This window comes from Thermobia domestica, chromosome 18 (genome assembly GCF_964235325.1).
Source record: "Thermobia domestica chromosome 18, izTheDome1.hap1.1, whole genome shotgun sequence".
In the NCBI taxonomy this organism is placed as follows: Eukaryota; Metazoa; Arthropoda; class Insecta; order Zygentoma; family Lepismatidae; genus Thermobia; species Thermobia domestica.
Genome location: NC_137471.1, coordinates 13,381,952 through 13,402,224, shown reverse-complemented (window position 1 = coordinate 13,402,224; position 20,273 = coordinate 13,381,952). Strand labels below are relative to the sequence as shown.

The window sequence follows — 20,273 nt, the reverse complement described above, 5'->3', positions numbered from 1 at the left end:
TCCCAGGTATGTAAAGACCTAAAACAAGCGTGGGATACCATGTCTCAGAGTCAGACCAACATTTAACGTCTATACCTGCTCAAATAGTTGCTTGTATGGTACGACACGTGCTACAAATGTATTTTGGACACCCTGTATAAGACTTTTTTGAAATTTAATGAATTATATGATTATTGAGGTTTCTTAAACAAAACAAAACAAAAAAATTGAAAAATATAACTTCTTGATTTGATTTGATTTGATTTATTGACATATAACACAACAGGCACAGGCCTAATTACAGTGTTACATAGCATATACGTTACACAGATTATATAGGTTAATAAAGCTACTGGTAATAATTACATTTGTCTTACAGAATTAATAGACTTCTTAAAACTACTTACATCCATTGCCAGTGCATCGAGGTTGAAATTTTCTTTAACTAACTTGTTGTAGGTTGCACTAACTCTTCATATAGGAGATCTGCTTAAGACGTTTGTTTTCGTTGTCACACACACACACACAAAAAAATGTATTTTTCGAAACAGTGCGCAATTTAGTAGATGGTACTTGGATACATATTTGTTCGTTAAGATCAGGGCAGTCTATTTTCCCATGAAAGAGTTTGTGTCAAAATAATAAATCAATATTCCTTCTCCTGAGTTCTAATGTTTCAAAATTAAAATTTTCAACAAGGTTAATGTAGCTTTCAAATTTTGGATAGAATTTTGTTTTCTTAAGGGTAAGAAACCTTAAAAACTTATTTTGAGTACGCTCAATCAAGAATATTTGTATATTAGGGTTCCATATATTACTACAATATTCTAATTTCGACCTGACGTATGCATAATACAGCACAATTAAAGTTTGGTCATTTTGAAAATCTTTACTGACTCGATAAATATATCCAAGATTTTTGTAGGCTTCTTTGCAAATAGTTTCAATATGTTGAATAAAGGACAATTTTGAATCAAAAATAACTCCCAAATCCCTGATAAAATCAAGCTTTTTAGTACTTATCATGGACTTACACGCACACATATTATGATATAACCAAAATATCTTGAATATAAAAATAAATAAGTTATATAATAATTAAGAGCTAATTACCTTGCGTAAGTGTATCAGTCGCATTTACCTAGCGGCAATTTTTAGAAGTTAAAAGTCCAACATTACTCATTCATTGTGGCTAATTTACAGCATTAAAGGCTATAATGATTTCAAGGTATCTTTTCTTGCTCAAGGGCACAAAATAACTGTTCTGAACCGGAAAAGGAAAGTGAAGGATATGTTTTACATTGCAGTTTGACATTAATACAGCAATATATAACACCGTGTTTTGTATTGTTTTTCTTTTGTTTCTTGTTTTTTCTCTGTTTATATACATTTCATCACTTTCAACATGTGAAATAGATAACGATACAGGAATGGACACAAAAATGATGTTATTAGGGTTACATATTACATAATATTAAAAAAAAAAAAAAAAACTTTTTAGTACGTACGTTTAGTTACCTTTTGAAACTAAATCTTAAGGCAAATACAGAATTCTTTAAGGAATTGTGACAAATTACTGGCAAATACAGTATGATGTGATTTGGTTGTTCAATTAAACCGAATCTCACGTAGTCGCTTACGCTCTCGCCTTCGGTGCGAGCGGTACCGGGTTCGATTCCCGGTGGGGGCACTCGGTCGAAAAAGTGTAACACGCTTTTTCAGGCCAGTCACCCTGAATGAGGTTTTCCTGGGTCTTCCTCATTCACACCAGGCAAATGCCGGAGTGGTACCTAACTTATAGGTCGCAGGCCGCTTCCCTCCTTCCCCCATTATTTCTTCCTTTCCTTTCGCCGTATTGTGTGCTCGCCGAGGAACGTCATCCCTCAAATCGTGAAGGGCTAAATGGCCTTAGGTGCCGAAAGCCCAGAAATCTAAATCCTAAATCCTAAACCGAATCTCTGGTGTATTATATTCATAACATTATGTTGAAGCACGCTTTCTTAACTTATTTCATATCACGATCCTCCCCCCTCCTTACGTTATCATACCTTCTGGCAGCGATCTCCATAAGTTATTTCCATGTGTAATAACTAATAAGCTTTTTGGTTATTACTGCTTACCGCCTATAATTGAATATACAGGATGTTTCAAAACAACACCGACAACGTTTGGCAGGTGATTCTTGACACCAAGATAAGACAACAAGCATAGACCAACCTGGGTGCACATATGCTTCCTTTCGGAGTTATAGGCTACCGAAAACATGAGCAATTGAACTTCAAAGATCCATAGCTCCAAAACTATGGGACCTACCGTAGTCGGGCCAAGACTTCATTTCGAAACTAATATGTGCACTATCCAAAAATACCTGTTTCAGAGTCCTAAGGTACTCACGCAGGAACTTTTGAAGAGGGAGTTTGGCTAAGGGCATATAACTTGAACTATTCACAAACTATCTCTATAAAAATTGTGCTGAAGTACCACAGGATTCTGAATCATGGATATTTGGATAGGGCACATACTAATTCTCAATTGAAGTATTGGCCCGACTGCTGTAGGTCCCATAGTTTTGTAGCTATGGACCTTTAAAGTTCTTTTTTTTTTTCTTCATGTTTTTGGCAGCCTATAACTCCGAAAGGAAGCATTTGTGCATCCAGGTTGGTCTATACTTGTTGTCTTATCTTGGTGTTAGGAATCACCTCCCAAATGTTGTCGGTGTTGTCTCAAAACACCCTGTATATGTAAGTCTTATAAAGGGTGTCCGATAAAGGACGCAACTTTTTAAACGCCCACCATTTTTGTTCTAGTAAGTTGGCAGCACTGAACGTTACAGATTTTCATCTATTGTCTTTGTGGATAGTAGTCACGGAGCATTGAATAGCGCATCATCGTTATCTGTTTTCTGTACGAGTAGAAAGCGAGCGCTTCAAGACGGGATAGTGTGTTGTCATACTGGAAACTTGTTACAAATGTGGTTGTCATACTGGAAACTTGTTACAAATGTGGTTGTCATACTGGAAACTTGTTACAAATGTGGTTGTCATACTGGAAACTTGTTACAAATGTGGTGAATGTTGTACAGAAACTGTTCGCAAACTCCGTGGAATGTTTGGTCAACGTAATGCACCGATAAGTCGACCGTGATGAGACTGCTTGCTAAATTTGAGAAAACCGGTTTTGGTTGTGGACATTAAATTCTTGGGTCGTCCTCGTGTTGGTCGTTCTGCGGGAAAACATCGCCATCATGAATGTTAATATTGCTGTAAAGTTCGGTCGAGAAAACAGTTGATGATCATGCACTATTCGGTGCTCCATGACTGCTAACCACCACAGATAAAAAAATAGGGTTGCCAACTCTGGAAAATGAAAAAAACGACAATCTCTAAAAATTCCCTATGATATAGGTCTAAGTGTGAAGTATCTCTGTTCGAACCCATCCATAGGAAGGAAATGTACTATCGTGAACAAAAGTATTAGCACATGTATTCTGCATATCTTTAGTACATTCACTAATAAGCTTAATAGATACATTGTGCTATAAATGAGAAACTGAAATCGGCATTGATCATTTTATTACATTTACCAGTAACTGTCACTTCTTTAAAATTACGGAAATAGATGAACAAAAGTATATTGATTTTTACGTGACAATTTGGATTTCCGAAAATGAAATTTATTCATTAAACTTGTACTTCAACTACAGAAAAAAGGACTTTAAGAAGTCCTTTTTCACTCTCAATAAACGTATAAAATTCCTTACAAGTCAATTTTAAATTGTTCCTGTCCTCTCTTTAAAATTATCTAAACAGATGATCGTGAAAGATGATAGTTTGGATTTACGGAATGAAAGTTACTTCTTCAATCTATACTTCGAACTAAACAGCGTGACAAACATCTTGGCATTTGAAGGCGGCGCTCCAAGTTCCCTTTAAATGCTGCTAGCAAATGAGAGACCAGCGGTATTGCCACGTTAATTTTGTACACATTCACTTCAGTCTATTCCTGCCACCTGATCGCGCTATAGTTCGTCTGCTTAGCCAAGCCATAGCAACACCCCTTTACCACTTGACAACGTCGCGTCAGAGCTTGCGTTTTATTCGTTTAGCTGAAATGACAAGATGTTTGTCACAGGCTTTAGATGAAATTGCTTCGAACTAGGTACAAATTTTTAAAAAAAGACGGTCATAAAGGGACTGGTAAGAAATTTTTACCGGTCACCGGCTTTAATCAAAATTACAACAATATTTCCGGCCAGGCCCGTCAAAAATTCTCCAGTTGGCAACCCCAGATGAAAATCATGTAACGTTCAGTCCTACCGACTTACTAGAACAGAAATAGCGGGCATTTCAAAAGTTACCTTCTTTATGAGAGACCCTTAGGGTTGGAGATAAGCTTGACAGTAAATATGGAAGTAAAAATATGGCTATCAAAATAAGAAATTCAAACCAATCGTTAAAATTGTATTTTCCACTCCTAGATTCTAATTGCATTTATCTTTTTTAAATACTTTCGCGATCCCCATGTATTCCTCTTGCAACCCCAGGTTAAGAAACGCCATGTTAAAGAATATCAAATAATTGTCATTTGATTGTCATTAACATTGTTGTTAGTTTACTCCGAAACAATGGATTGAAACATCCTTTTGTTCAATTACAAATAACTCCCAAATGTGTTTGCAGTTGCTAGTAAATTGTAATGAGTTTATTCGTTCCCGCAAAATTACCAATGGTAGGCAAATTAAAATATTTTCCAGTCTTTTGGTAAATTAGAACAAATAACTGAAAATCGTTTGTAAATTATAGAAAATAATTGAAAATTGTTGGTCAAAATACCGTAAATAGTTGACAATAGTTGGTCATTTAATCCTTAGTAAAGTTTGGAAAATTATAAAGAATAGTTTGCAATAGTTGGTAAATTATAGTGCTCAATGTGCTTCAAGCTAAAGGAGAGAGATAGTTAGTGAAAGTGAAAAATGATAGAAGAATTTGTGAAATTTGAAAGTGGGAGGGAACTAGAGAACCCTAGAAAAGCCAGTCACGAAGTTGCTCGCCATACACTTACATTTCCTAGAATCGAACTAGGGATCACTAGCACCAGACGCGAGAGTTTTATCACTAAAGCTCTGTGGATCCTTAATTTAATTTAAACTGTGCTCAATATTGTTCTTCTTCTCAGCAGCTTTCTCTAAAATGTCTTTTCTGATCTTCCTTTCCAGCTTAAAAATGATACAAGAAGAATATTTCCAGGTTTCCCTTGTTCAAACTTAGTATCAACTTAATATAATTCGCTCAGCCCAAAATCAAATAGTTGTTTTATAGAAGTTGGTTTTTCATATTACAAAATGTTCTTCGCTTCTTAAAGTGTTACAGCGCTAATTATACTATTATCTGTATCTTTTCAGTACATCATTCAACACTATTTGAGCTAGCTCAGCGGATCTTATGATATGTAGTTTGGCGTTCAGTGGTACACGTATGGAGATATTAGCAAAGGGTATGGCACTAACAGAATAGTGGACTATGATTAAAATTTGCCATTCCAAACAGATGTCAACAGAATACATGGTACATTTTCCCAGAAGAGATTGATTGCCCTTCCACATCTAACTTGTTGACAACTGAGCTCCTAGGATATTCTCCGAGAAATGTTGTCTAATTGTGATGACAACGGGATTTCTGGAAGACTGTCCCAGAAGTGATTTCCTTTCACATCCTGATCAGAAAGAACATCATTGCTTCAGGAGATATTTGCACGAAACCAACAATTTCCTAACTATATTTCTTGTGAATTGTTTCTGAAGGGTTATTGCATCGAACCACATGTTCTGGATGAGCTGGAGGAACGAAGCATAGCATCGGATTTTCTGTCTTAGTCAACTTATTACCAAATATTTACGGAAATTCGTGAACAATACGGATCCTTATGTGGAATTTTAATATTGTACTGTAAGAAAATATATCTGTTTGAGTATGCTTTGGACATGTTTTTAGAAATGTTTTTTGGTCAATGTTTAAAGAAATGAAGTGTTTTATTCAGTAATCAAAAAACTCTAGAATACATCATAAACCGTGGGTAATAGGAACTGCTCTGTTCAAAGTGTATCTAACCTTCTGATGTGTCCAATGAGTATACGACCAAAAACCACTTTTTAAACAGTATTAAAACATTTTATAGATCACCATGTTCACATTTACGAGTTGTTTCTGCATTTTGGACACTTTTAGGTATTCAGAAATAGGATGCATTCTACTCTTTTTTTTATTTATTTATTTACAGAACATTTCAGGATACTTTTGGACATGTTAAACATTGAACAAAAAATCATTCCTAAAAAAGATGTTCAAATACAGATTTACTTTTTGCGTGTACATACGAAAATGTACCGTTATGATCTATGTAATCAGTTCCATTGACTGTAATCAATTAATTGTTTATAAAAGTTATAATCAATTTTCAATAGGTCTTCGAAGGTCTTCGAAACAAATATTTATTACAATCTCTTGAAAGCAGAAGAAGTCATTTCATATTATCTTTCTTACATAAAATAATTCATGGTGCAATAGATTCAGAATATTTGTTATCAAAAATCAAAATTCGCGTCCCACATAGAGCAACGAGACCCCATAATGACATATTCCATCTTTCAGCGCAAAGGACTAATGCATTAGATGTATCGCCTATCAGAAAAATGTGTATATTGTATAATAAGATGTCACAAGAACACCCAGATGTAGATATTTTTAGTTACAAACAAAATTTTCATTCTACATAAATTTGTTGTATCCTGTATATCGTGCTATTTGTATTTTAACGTATACTTTACTTTCATATTATTATTTTATTATATGTGTATCTTAGAGTGTATTATAATAGAATTGAGGTCATATTAGTATGTTATTATATATGTATTTTAAAGTGTATTAAATACACTTTACAATAAGGGAAAACTGTAATTAGGCATTTGCCTGTTGTTTTTCCGAAATAAATAAATAAATAAATAAATAAATAGCCAATTCTTCTCACCCCATAGTGTGTGCTTTTTTTTTTCTGGAAGTAAAAAAAAATCTCAGAAATTCTTACTCTTCATATAATTAACTTTACTTCGTGATATTAGTCTCTGTCTCCACTGCAAAAAATAAATAATTGTTTAGACATGTTTAGAAACGATTTTTGATCATTATTTAACACGTTCGAAAAAAGTCATAGGGTTTTATCAGTGAATAAAGAAAAATGTCTAAAATATCTCCTGACTGTGGTTAGTAGGAACTTTCCTATGTTCAACATGTCCAAAAATGATCTGAACTGTCTATCAGTGAATAAAAAGTCTAGAATGCCTCCTAACAGCAGTGGCGGCTGGTACTATATGTTGCATAGTTGTGCAACCGGATATTTTTTTAAATACTAAAAATATTTTTAAGTGTTAAAGTAGTGTATCAGTAAAAAATAAACCTTTGCTCTTGAGCGCAAAACAGTATTGATGCATTTCTGAAAAAAGTCAATTAAAAAACGGAAAGAAAGAGAGAGATTTACCTTTCCAGTGGCAGCGAACGTTGCCACTGGAAGCAGTAACATTGAGCATATGGCAGCGAGCTCCTATCTCTTAACATGGGGAAGTGGATTTATTCTTGCAATGCTCCTATCTTCCCGTATTGGTCCCTTACGGTTGCATTTTTTCCGCAACTGGTCAGCTTCTGTAATAGTTACGAATTCCTCCGCTTAGCAGCGCTTGACTCAGTTGATAGGGTAAGGAAGATACAGACGCGTGGAAGAAAGAAGTTATTCACAAAACATAAACTCGCAAAGAACAAATATAAATCTGGTGGTAGCAGGGACGGATCCAGGCTGAAAGTTTGGGGGGCGGTCGTTCGAAGTCAATAGATTTTATTTAACATTTATAATACAAAGGTGAAAATTCTTGGGATAAGATTTATTTTTAAAAAATCATATTCTGGGGGGGGGGGGGAAGGGGGGTCAATCGAGTCTCCAAGAAGAAAATGTCTTACTACGGGTCTAATTCCTAGCTCTGTGTCCTTCGTGCACATGATTCCGTGTTCGATTTCCGGCGGAGAGCATAAATTAATATCAAATCATTCACTTCCATTACTCACTGTTAAAAATACTTTCTTAAATCTTGAGAAACCGTTTCTTATCTGTGCACCGAGAATATATTTTCTTAGAAACAAGAATTTGAAACTCTTATTAATGAGAAATGAAGAAAAGTAGATGAGGTTGTATAAAGCAAAACGAGAAAATATACTGTTACTTTCCTAATGAATGAGAATTACCAAATCTCATTTCTAAGAAAATATTGTCTTGGTGCACAGATAGGAAGCGATTTCTCAAATTTAAGAAATTATTTTTAACAGTGCTCATGTCTTCTTTCGCCTAATTTGCTGGAATGTTAAACTTTTTTTTTTTTTAATTTTCAAAAGAAAACATCTTAGATTTCATGCTTCTTTACAGACAAAAAAATACGTGGTTCCTGAAAATGGACTTTTTGTTCCGTATATTTATACAAAGAAATGCTAACAAAATGCATATTGTCGGAGGAGAGAGGTGTTTCTGGACCCCAAAGAAAATAAAGGGGAAAATATTTGCGGTAGCGATGCTTTCTATTTTCGAGAAACTAGGCGAGCAGCATTTCAGATTTCAATAAAGTCATAGAAAAATTTGAAGCCCGAAAGATCGAAGAAAGACCTTCCATTCTAAAATAATGCATAGTTTATATAATTAAATAATTTTGTTTAACTGCGTGCATGCAATTTTCTTGCTTTTTTTTCTTCTTTTCGGATTAACGCCATCATTCATGGCTTACAGCACATACTATATATTCGATTTATCTCGTGTCCAATAACATGAGTGTAGAGGTTTTGTATATAAATAGTGTATAAACGTACATTGATAGTGGTTGTTTGAAAAAAAGGAAATAGCTTATATATTAAATTAATATTCGAGAAATAATTTAATCAATAATATACAAATAGAGCTTAAAAGACTTTCCTCTTCATATTTCCTGAATATTTCTTGGATAGGACTCAAGAATGCTGGGGGAGGGGAACACTTGCGCGTACCTACATACCTTTGATATTGCAACATTGCAACCGGTGCTTGTACAGACTACGAGCCGCTACTGCCTAACAGTACTTAATTGGAACAGCCCTAAAAGTATTCAAAGTGTACCTTGAACTTCTGATATGTACAGGGAGAATACGCGCAAAAATAACTTATAAATGTGACAATGATAATGTTCAAAATGTCCTACCACTGCTTAAAAGTCGTTTCTGGCCCTATACTCAGTCATCACATCAGACATTCAAGTTCATTTTGAACATTCATAGGGCAGTTCTAATTAACGACTATTAGACCTTTTTGGATTTTTAAGGTAAGTTTTAGACTTTCAGTCAAGCAGCTACTGGATCATCACTATTTAACCTAGAATCATGGTTTGTGCATCATACTCTTTAGAACAAAGCAACCTTCCAAATAGTACCATTTACATGTCCGTATCGTGTATCTGAAGAGGGAAATTGGAGGAAAATGGAGATTTTTTTCTTTAAAAAAAAATCTTTTTCAAAAGTATAGCCCCTCTGGACCAACCCTGTGTTGACGTACAGATCTCAAAATCACTTGAAAAATACTAAGTGATGTACGCAATCCGCCTACAAAATATCAATTTTATATATAAGCTAAAGAGGGGGGGGGGAATATTTACCAGTGTGCGGTGAATATTCCAAAATAAACCAGAAGTCTCCAAAAGAATAGGACGAAATGTAAAAATTTCTTAACACATCACTATTTATCCTTGTGGTGACTAAAATCAAATATAAAAGCTTATTCTTCATCGTTTATATTTTATCCGCAACAAAAAATGCTTTGTTCTATAAGTTTGTGTTGTCTGATGGTCTATATATGTTTTGGACCCCACAAAACCTTTTAGATAACATTTGTAAGAGAATGAAATAAACCTTTTGCGTTGTACTCTTGAAGGCTAAACAGATGACGTCATTACCCCCATCAACTTGACGAGCTCCTTCTCAAAACACATGTGATCTGTTTCGCAATGCATGTACGATTGAGCAATAAACATATCCAGCAGTAATAGATGTTATATGGGTGTTTTAAAACAATACCCACGTATTGTATATTTATACACCATAACTCCTGAAAGAGTTAGAGAGCATTTCAGACTCTTTTGTTCACTGATAGTGCACATCAGGGGCATTTTTGGACATGTTAAATACTGACCAAAATTAGTTTCTAAAAAGTGTTTAAACCATTTGAAACATTTTTTGCACTATTTGATCAGACACCATCTATATTGTATTGAATATTATTAGTTAAAAGCAGTCGTCCTTTCAGAAAAAAATGTTCCGGGGGGGGCACACTTAGTATTCCGGGGGGGCACTGCTGGTATTATTCTATTTATTATTATAGTATGGAAGTATTATTTTTGTCTCCTCCGGGGACCACTCTCAGAGCTCCGGGGGGCAGTGCCCTCCAAAAAAACCTTGTCTGGAAGAAACATTGGTTACAAGATAGTTACTATTATTACGTAGTTACAAACATACAACAGATTTACTGAAGTACATTTATGCCATAAAATGTACGTATATCCTGCTTAAGCATCACAATTTTCATTATGCTAAATAGTTTTGACAGTTCAAAAAATAAGAGAAATATGAACGGTAGTGTTTAAGTTAAGTAAGAGGAATCTTTTAAAAAAGAAATCATTTAAAATGTAAAAAAAAGAAAAAAAATAATAATTTATCTTTAGTATAAGCATAAAACAACATGAAAAGAGAGCTTAGTTAACACAAAAATATGTAAACAACTTTGAAAAAAAAAGCAAGAAAAAAAAGTATTTTTAAACAACAAGGATTTTCATTTAGCCGTCACTTTACTTCCAACCGAGGCCTCTAATGACAGCTGTTAGAATTCCTTATGGCTTCAGGTGTGTGTAATGTTTAAATAGCTAAGAAATAAAGTACACCAATCATAACACCTGCTAAATACCACGTGTGTATAGTGTGCAAGCTCACACAGATGGGGTAAAAGTGTGATAAACCTATTATAACTATGTGCACAGAGTTTTTTGTCATGTGTATGTATATGACTGACTACCCAATGACTCAACAAACTGTGGTTCTTTCTCTTAACGCTCTGGACGCAATGTTTGTTGGTAATTGCTCTTAAAGAGGGTGCAATATATGTGAAAAGAGAGGGACTTATAATGGACATATAAAAGACCTTTTTCTAGAATTTGAAATGTTTCCAAGGACTCAGTAACAAACAGTGTACTGAACAGCGTACTTAAAACATCTTTTTTTCTCACGTTACCTTTTATACAAGATGCTGTCTTATAAATTTAAACTTCGTGCTAACTAACTCTAATACAAGTTAGTTTCAGAAGCGCCAGGTTTTGAAAATCAGTGGGGATGCTCTAATACGCAGTTCAAAACCGGGGTAATTTATACCAGGTAACGTAAATCCACTCAGGTTTGTCGGGGATTCGAGAGACCTCTCTCGGAAAATTCTGAAAACTGGTTCTCGGAAAAATGAAATTTTAGGTATTGAGTTTATCAGTGTTTTTCTTCTCTTTTTTCACTGTGGAAAAAAGTGTACTCTTGAACGAGGAGGTGTCCTACAATGAATTAAGCACCTCAAGTATATGGGGGTCTATTCTATCTCCACCTCTAATGTACTAAAACCGGAAGTGCTCACGTGGGGCGGAGAGTTGTGCCTTTCCAAATGCCTTTTCTGAATCTGCGTATGTTGTCATTTATCAGAAAATGATCGCCAGCGGTCATAGAAATGAGGTGAAATCTGTATTTTGTGTTCCACAGCTAACATCACCTTCATGAAATCGGGATTTTTTTTTTAATTTTTTATTTATTTTTTTTTAAATGGACTTCCCGTTGATAGGCTATGGAAGTTCAGATATTTGCTTATGTCCCGGAAATGATACTTCCCTTTCGGCATTTTTGGGCTCTTTGCAGGATAATTATAGTATGATTTGAGACATCCAAATATTGTCCTGTGACTTTCAAATCCCATTGAAATTGAAGGGAAATCTGTGTGCCTGAATGTCGAGAGCAGGTCGTATGAGATCAATGGGTCGTGCAAACGAAGTCCCCCATTGATATATTGTCTCCAGTCAGTGGCGTATTAAGGAGGGGGCTTCCGGGCTTAAGCCACCCAAAATCTGACCCATTTTCAGGCAAAGCCTCCCCCCCCCCCGAAAGTTAACAAAGCCCTTCCCGAAGCAAAATCTTAAATACGCCACTGTCTCCAGTAGTATGGCGTGTTGTCCGTTGTGTTTGTTTGTACAGATATGAAAGTCTGGTTTCGAGGGTGATTTCTGAACTTTAACTGTATGAGATTGAGAGATAATCTTTTTTTTTTTTTTTTAATGAAAAGAAATGATCTACTCCTTTTTCTTACTGCAAAAAATATTTATCTTTGGTAATAAGTTAAAGTGATGGGGACACATGGCGTTGAATTCATGTCCGCGTGGTGTCCCGGGTTCGATTTCCGACCGGTGCTTCCCCAATTTTCAGCGTCTACCCAGTGTCGTGAGGCAAAACTGGGGAGTCCACTAGGTCCTAAAGAAAGCTTCCGATACGCAGGTTAGCGACAGAGGGCGACGCGGCGAGTTAACCACACTTTCGTCGCTAAGCTTAATGTAGTTCCGCCATCTGCTAACAGATGGCGTGGAGTGGCTCAGGCCCACAAATAGGGGCGTTATGCCAAGTGGTTTGGCTCGATGGTTTTAATAAGTTAAAGGGAATCACGTTTTGATATACGTTCTTTCGTTTATATCACTTCGCACTGGTGCCCGCCCCCCCCCTCATGTCCATGATGCACCCCCCCTCTCAATTGCCTTTCCGTAGGTATTCTTCCATGAAAAAAATCTTTTCGATTAATTTTTACACCCTCTCAAACATATTTATATAGATTTTTAACCCCCCCCCCAAATATTTCAATGACGCAGTTTGCGTCAATGCCCCCCTTGTGGGCACCCCTGTCACTTCGCTTTGACTTTGTGTAGCAAACTACAATTCTTCTTTCTATTAAAAAAAGTATACGTGATTTTGTTATTAACACTATCCTAGTAATACTGTCTCGTTATAGAGATACACTAACTGAGTAAAAAGGAAAAAGCTAGATAAGAAAAAGAGTGCAGCTATAGAACTGCACTGAAAGCAGACATTTTAAATGTACTACAAATTATTTCTTGTAAAAAAATAAAAAATAAGTAAAATAAAAGATAAAAACGGACGAAAAGCAAAATATTACAAATACTTTTTTTTTTTTTTTTGAAGCGGTTGTGTAATTTTCATTTTAAAGAATGCAGAAGAAATTTGTTTTATTTTGCAAGAAAACAAAATTAATTAAAAATAAATAATGCAAAAAAAAAATGTGTTACATGCAACCATGCAACCAAAAGTGGTCTTCGACACGCATTCCACTCAGTATAACCAAGAAGGGTTTGTTGAACCTTTGCACTAATCCAATTGTACACATTTTCTTTACTATCATCGATTTGTTTTTTTTTTTTTTTTTTTTGTTGTTGTCGTTGTGTTGTATATTTATTATTGTCAATATTTTTTTTGAAACATGTGTGGTGCGAAACGTAATTATTACTTTCCCTGTAATATTGCATAGGAGATGAGAAATTTTTCATCCCATCTTATGAGAAGTACACTCGTGTCCAAAATGATTGTCGCATATCTATAACTGTCTTCTTGTAAGAATATAATTCGATAATGATTTTGCAGGGTACTTTTAATACTGATATTATGTGTATAATCGGAAAATGTATGTTTGTGGTAAATTTCATAGGACAAGAATTATAAATACAAAAATTAGAATGAGTATAACAAAATGTTGCTAAGTGGATAAGAAAGTTTTATTTTTATTTTATTGTTCTTATTTACTGCTCTTTTGACATGAAATTTGCCACATGCATGTCTTTGCTGATTATACACAAATGAACATTATAAGAAATACCGGGCGAATTAGTTATCAAATTATATTCCTACAACAACATATTTATAGACATGCGACAATAATTTTGGACATGAGTGTACTTTTTCAAACTCGAGGAGAGACGAGAAATTTCTCGTGAACAACACTAGTTAACCCAAGTCTTAGATAGCCTATCATGAGTAAACTAACCACTGGCATGACAGCCCTTTATGGGTCTTGAGTCGCTCCATCGCCATCTGTTAGCAACTGACTGAACTACGACCAGCCTATTTGTCAGTGCGCTGCGTCGCCCTTTCTCTTTTTCTAGACTTAGTGGTCGTCATGTCTTTTATTCACGTGACTCCCCAGTTTGCTTCACGACACTGGGTGGACGCCGAAAAATTAGGAAGCCAGCTGGGAATCGAACCCGCAACCACGCTCTAGACATAAGTCCAACGCTCTAGATTATGGAGTTCTCAAGATCTCATGATTTATAGTATAAAAATTATAACTTGATAAAACAATCGTCCGTACATAATGAAAAGCATTTACTAATGCTTAATAATTAAGCACGTCATTACAAATATATTCGAATCTTGAATAAAAATGAATTAAAGTAAGTGTCTGTTATCAGATTTTCGCATGGAGAGGGGTCATCTGAAGCCCTTAAGAGTCTTCATCCCGGCGAAATTAAAATACCGCTAATTTTACAGTAATTATGTGATATCTTCAAATAGATAAAAATATAATTGAAATATGGAACAAGGGCGCCCTAGACAATATTATTTTGCGTGAGGTACCGTTATCACAAGTCGCCTAGTGGCTTTCAGTTTTCAACTGTTTAGAAACGCGAAAATAAATGCCGATTTTCAAAATGGCTCCAAATCGAAAGCAGATAAGTGAGTCGTGACAACGGTTTCTCATGTAAAATAATATTGTCTAGGGAGCTCTTGTTCCACGTTTCGATTATTTTTTATCTATTTGAAGATATCACATAATTGCTGTAAAATTAGCGGTATTTTAATTTCGCCGGGATTAAAACTCTTAATGTTGTACACAAATAGACTTTCATCAGATCTAACCGCGTACGATGCCGCTTTTTTTTCGACTTTTTTGCACGGGGGATGATTATCGGGAGATGTCTATATTTATGGACCTTTCTTATTGTTTTTAAGATCGCCTTGCTCCTTGCATGTATGCAAGAAACATTACACTTTTTTGTTATGTGTCCTCGTTACATGGCATCAGAGGATAAATACGTGGGCAATGAAATGGTTCCTTGCTTGTTTCTCACAAAAGTTTTTCATGAACTTACTCCAGCCAGGCATACAAAATTATTATAATTTATAAACTTTCTTACTTTCTGTACCTTCTGATTCATTATATCGTCGCATGAAAACCAGAGGAACGTAACTCCAAAAATGCTGTTTTCGTTTTTCTTCATGTTTGGACATAATTTCAAAAGCCCCACGTGGTGTAAATGGAACGTAAGGCTATCGGTTCTTCTTGTCAATCACCTTTTGTAATGTAGCTCAATTACCATCTTATTAAAAACGCTTCTTTCTAAGAAAATAATGTTTTTTTCTCATAGGACTAATGTTTTTTTTCTAATATGTTATTTTACTTCTCACACTCAACAATTATGTATAGCAGCATTTCTTAACATTTTAGACACTATTTACGTAATTTTATTATCTAATTACTTTTGTCTTTCATACTATATTACTTGTTTATCAAAAAACTAGCAGCGTTCACCCCGCTTCGCTGCGGTCACCCCGGAACGCAATAAACTTTGTTACTTAGATAATTTTTACTTTTTCGCTTTCAAATTGCAGTAAATGTTAACATTATAGCGCCTGTCATTTATGTTAACCCGCCGAGTGACACGGTCATGCGGGTTGCATATAAATATGTTTATTTTTATACCTATGATGAACTAACAAAGGATTTGTACGTTATGGACACTTGAATGGTCAATTATCTCAAGACACTGGTAATTAAAAATTAAAGTGATATGATAAAAACCATCTAGGGTCCAAATCCTAATAACCCCCCAAAAATGAAAGAAATTGGTTCAGCCGTATTAGCGTGATGAGCTAACAAAGGATTTGTGCGTTCTCTTTTATATAATAGATTACCTGTAACGTTCAGTAAATATAATTTTATTTACTGACTGTTTTCATGAATGTATACAGTTGAGTTATCAGTACTTCCTTTTCAACAGATTGTAACTGCTATATTTTTCATTTAAAAAAAAATAGTTGTGAAATACTTGCTATTGCTACACATGTGTCGTTTACAATTTTTTTGCTTATCATTTTAAAGTGAATAACCTGTCGTAATATCATTGACAGTTCCACTAATAACTGTAAATGTGTAGAATAACGAAATCCGCTTAAAACACAAGCAATTTTTTTCGTTGTAAAGTTTTCACGAACATTAAATGTGTAATAATAATAATTTAGATTGCGGTATTAAAGGGAAAGTAAGTATCAGTGTTTTACTCGATTTAAATTTTAATTTCTTGTCATTGAAATCATGAAATCAGTTAAAGGATTACAAATTTAAAATGAAATTCAAACAAAATCAAATTAACGCAGGTATAAGCAGAAAGAATCGATGAGTAATTGCAAAATACTTTTATCTCTGTTTTGAGGGGGGGGGGAGATAGAAACAGATTGTTTTTATAAGAGAAAAAGAACATGAAATGTAAGATCAAATGTTTATGCTACATCAATCAATACCACAGTGGCTTAGTGGTTTGCCCTCTCCGCTGGTATAGTGCCTAGCACGTGCGCCTTTGGTGTACGGGGTCCCGGGTTCGATTCCCGCTAGGAGAGCCTTTGTGAATTTTAACTGTCCTCGATGTTTCTGTGTTCGTGTCCCTGTCGTTCTAGGTACTTGGAAAAAGCAAGTTAAACGAAAAAATGAAACGAAATTAAGTTTTACGTCCCACGGTTATGCCGGTTAGGCTAATGGAGACGGTGATTATGAGAAACGAATGAAATGGTGGAATCAAGAAAGTGGGAGGAAACGGGAGAACCCCGAGAAAACCCACGAGCACGGTGTTTGTCCACCACAAGGTCCACACGGCGCGAGCTGGGATCGAACCAGGGACCCCAAGCACCGGAGGTGAACGCTTTACCACTGCGCCACCGCGCCCGCCTAGCAAATTAAACGACTAAAGCAATAATAAGTAATTCAGGTAAGTTACTGAGACACATTCGGTGCCAGTTAACTTAAAAAAAAAAAAAGTGGTAGAGCGTTCACCTCTGGTGTATGGGGTCCCTCGTTCGATCCCAGCTCGCGCCAAGGACAAACTTTGTGGGGAGCAAACACCGTGTGCTTCGGTTTTCTCGGGGTTCTCCCGTTTCCTTCCACTTTCTTCATTTCGTCCATTTTTCATCATCATTGTAGGTGGCATAAGAGTGGGACGTAAAACTCAAAGATTTTATTGTCATTTCAATCATTTCCCTGTTAAAACAAGTATGGTTTTATTGAAAAAGTGTAGGAAAATATGTTGTGCTAGGAAGTTCTGGGGGGTGTGCTCCTGATGCTTACCTGGCCAACTTTCTTATATGGATCTCAAAATGTAAAATAGTATACAAAACCATTCATGCTTTTGGGGACTTTGGAAGCTTGATGGTTCTTTCTCATAATTTGTAAAATATTGAAAATCAATCATTTATTGACAACACTATTATGTGTAAACACCTCTCCCCCCCCCTCCACACACACACAAAAGGATAATGCAAGGAACTGTAAACTGTCCCTGAGGTTTCGGTTTCACACCATCAATAGATAACAGGTGCCCTGTCACATTCTTGCCAATTACTTGCTTAGACGTTACTTTGCGGTGTTTTATGTGAGATTTTTGCCTGGTTTGGCGTGGCCAATGTTTACCTGTTTAAATACTCCCTCCCTCAACCACCGGCGCTGACCCTCTTCTTCCCACTGAAGAACATCGTCTCGGTTGGTGCCAATTTGCACGGAGTTCGCACGCAGATTTTTCAAAGGCGCTAAAGTCGCGCGGGAGAAGGCGGTGCAACAAGTAAGGACTAGGCTAGTCGACAAAGCGTTACCCCCCACAGTGAACGCGGCCTAAGTGGCTAAACGGTAATTTTAGTTTCACCAAAGTTGTAAATCATACTATGAGCCAGTCAGGGTTTCCAGGTCTTTTCTTTTCATTTCCCGCGCCAGAAGTGGTAGACCTGGATTCGATTCTAGGCAGGGGGTTATGTGGTTAGGGTCCCACGTTGAGCTGTAGTTCACGTCTGATGTAGCCTCGCTGATATAGTCGAAAGAGACGAAGCAAGAGGCATTTTCTTAAAGATATCCTCTGTATCGAAAACAAATATTAGGCCCCAATCAATAACTTCCAACATTTACACTACTTTATACTTTACTAGCTATGCACGTGCCTTTGGAGAATGGGGTTCCGGATTCGAATCCTGTGGGAGATCATTGAAAAGTTTCAGCGCATAAAGGTAGTTTAGATTCCACCTTAAACTGTAGGTTCACATCTTGTATAGCTTCGGTGCTGAAAGGACCGCTAAATTCCAAGCCACCAAGTATAAAATTTACATCATGATATTTTTAACCAATTCTCTGGTTTAATCTTTTAATTTTTTTCCTCTCATGATTTTGGCTTCTTCTGAAATTCCTACTCTCTTCCAATTTTAGCACCTTATTTTCAGTTTCAGAACAAAGTTGATAAAACACGAGCAGTTACAGTTAAAATAAATAAATAAAATAAAATAAACATATCTTTCCCAGGAATATTTCTAAGCTGCATGGAAAGAAATGTCTGGAAACTGAAACATTATGTGTTTGTTTTACAAAACTAAGTTTCGAAATAATTTGGCAACGTAGTTTTTCGGTCATTTCAAAGACTGGAAAGAGAATAAGATGTATTGAACCCCAATTTAAAATTATGGTCTTTGCTGTTTAAAACATTTTCGATATACCTAAGTACCAAACTATTAGAGGTGGCATTTTCCGCCTTTCTACTGTGCACACATCTATGGCTTAAACCATCTAAGGGCAATTGTTCCATCATCCACCCCATAAAATGACGCATAGGCGACCCTGGCCCTTTCGGACTGTTGCGCCTGAAGGTTTGGTATATATTAGGTATATTGGAAGTTGGCACAACTTTAACAAAGTATTTATTATTATTATTATTATTATTATTATTATTATTATTATTATTATTATTATTATTATTATTATTATTATTATTCATAGTGAACATCAATTTGGCTCGATGTAGCTCTACTTAACAGTATTAAATGAAATCATAAAATAAGAATATTCTTACCTTCTTCATTCTGAGAATTCCGTTCCATTCCCTTTCAGTCTGGAACAAATATCGCAGCCACTTCTCTTCACATTTTTATTTTTAAGTCACGATTCATGTAGTTCGGATCTCTTAAATCATATAGGCATGGCATATTTTGTATTTCGATTATAAACGCCTCTGTGTTAAACACACTAACCATGACTGGATATGTACACAGGACACGTTTTCAAACACAACTGATAATTTCTCTTTGGGATTACACTTGTGGTTATCTGTTTGGGGGTGGAGTTCGAGCTTCGGAGATAGGGGCTCAAATTCAAGTTATTTCGTTGTTTCATCTTTTGCCTAAAGCCAAATATTTTGCTTATAGATTACCATGGCATCAGCTAACTGTCAATCAAGTGTATCACGAGAAATCACCCTATTGTGTTACATAGATTTTTCTGTAATTAGCTAATTTTTCGGAATTTCCTTCTATTTTTGTGAATTTTCTTTTGTTATACACACATACTTTATAATAGCAGAGTTCCATTCTCTGCACAAAGCGTCTTCCAAGCAGCTGTTTCTTGCTACAATCCCCTTGCCTGGCAACACGTCTTTCTTTTCTGTCCTTCCTTTTGAAATCTTTTAAACAGCAGGCGGTCTATTGTTCCGACCTGCACCAAATACGCTCGAGCCGGCGTTTTTTCAGCGATTTTATTGCTTTCGCGTTCATGTTTAGCCGCTCAGATTTAAATACATGGTCAGCGTATTTCAAGCATACGCAGGAGCAATAAATACGCTTTGCGATCGCTTAAAGTAGCCGGGGACTAAAAGGTAGGTTGGTACTACAATCTACGTGGATTGGCGCGGGGCGGAGGAGGGGGGGAAAGCCGTGATCTGTCATGGCATTTCTGACGTCACAAATCCTCAGGCAAACCAGGTGTTCAGCCGCCAGTCTGTCGCCAGTCGAGTGTGTATGTGTTTGAGTGTGTGTGTGTCAGATTCTGAATGCAAAGGCATTTCGCGTATTTGCTGCATTATA

The 20,273-nt window shown here is 35.9% G+C and overlaps 1 protein-coding gene across 2 annotated transcripts in view; it reads right to left on the bottom strand.

The window, feature by feature from the left end:
• LOC145674826 (uncharacterized) overlaps positions 1 to 19,804 on the bottom strand; it is a 232,226-nt gene extending 212,422 nt beyond the window's left edge. For both annotated transcript variants that reach the window (XM_081745046.1, XM_081745048.1), the window contains exon 1: positions 19,268 to 19,804. In XM_081745046.1, coding sequence (XP_081601172.1) covers positions 19,268 to 19,276 — 9 coding nt within the window. In that variant the 5' untranslated portion in view covers positions 19,277 to 19,804. The remainder of the gene's footprint in view (positions 1 to 19,267) is intronic.
• Positions 19,805 to 20,273: the final 469 nt, after the last annotated feature.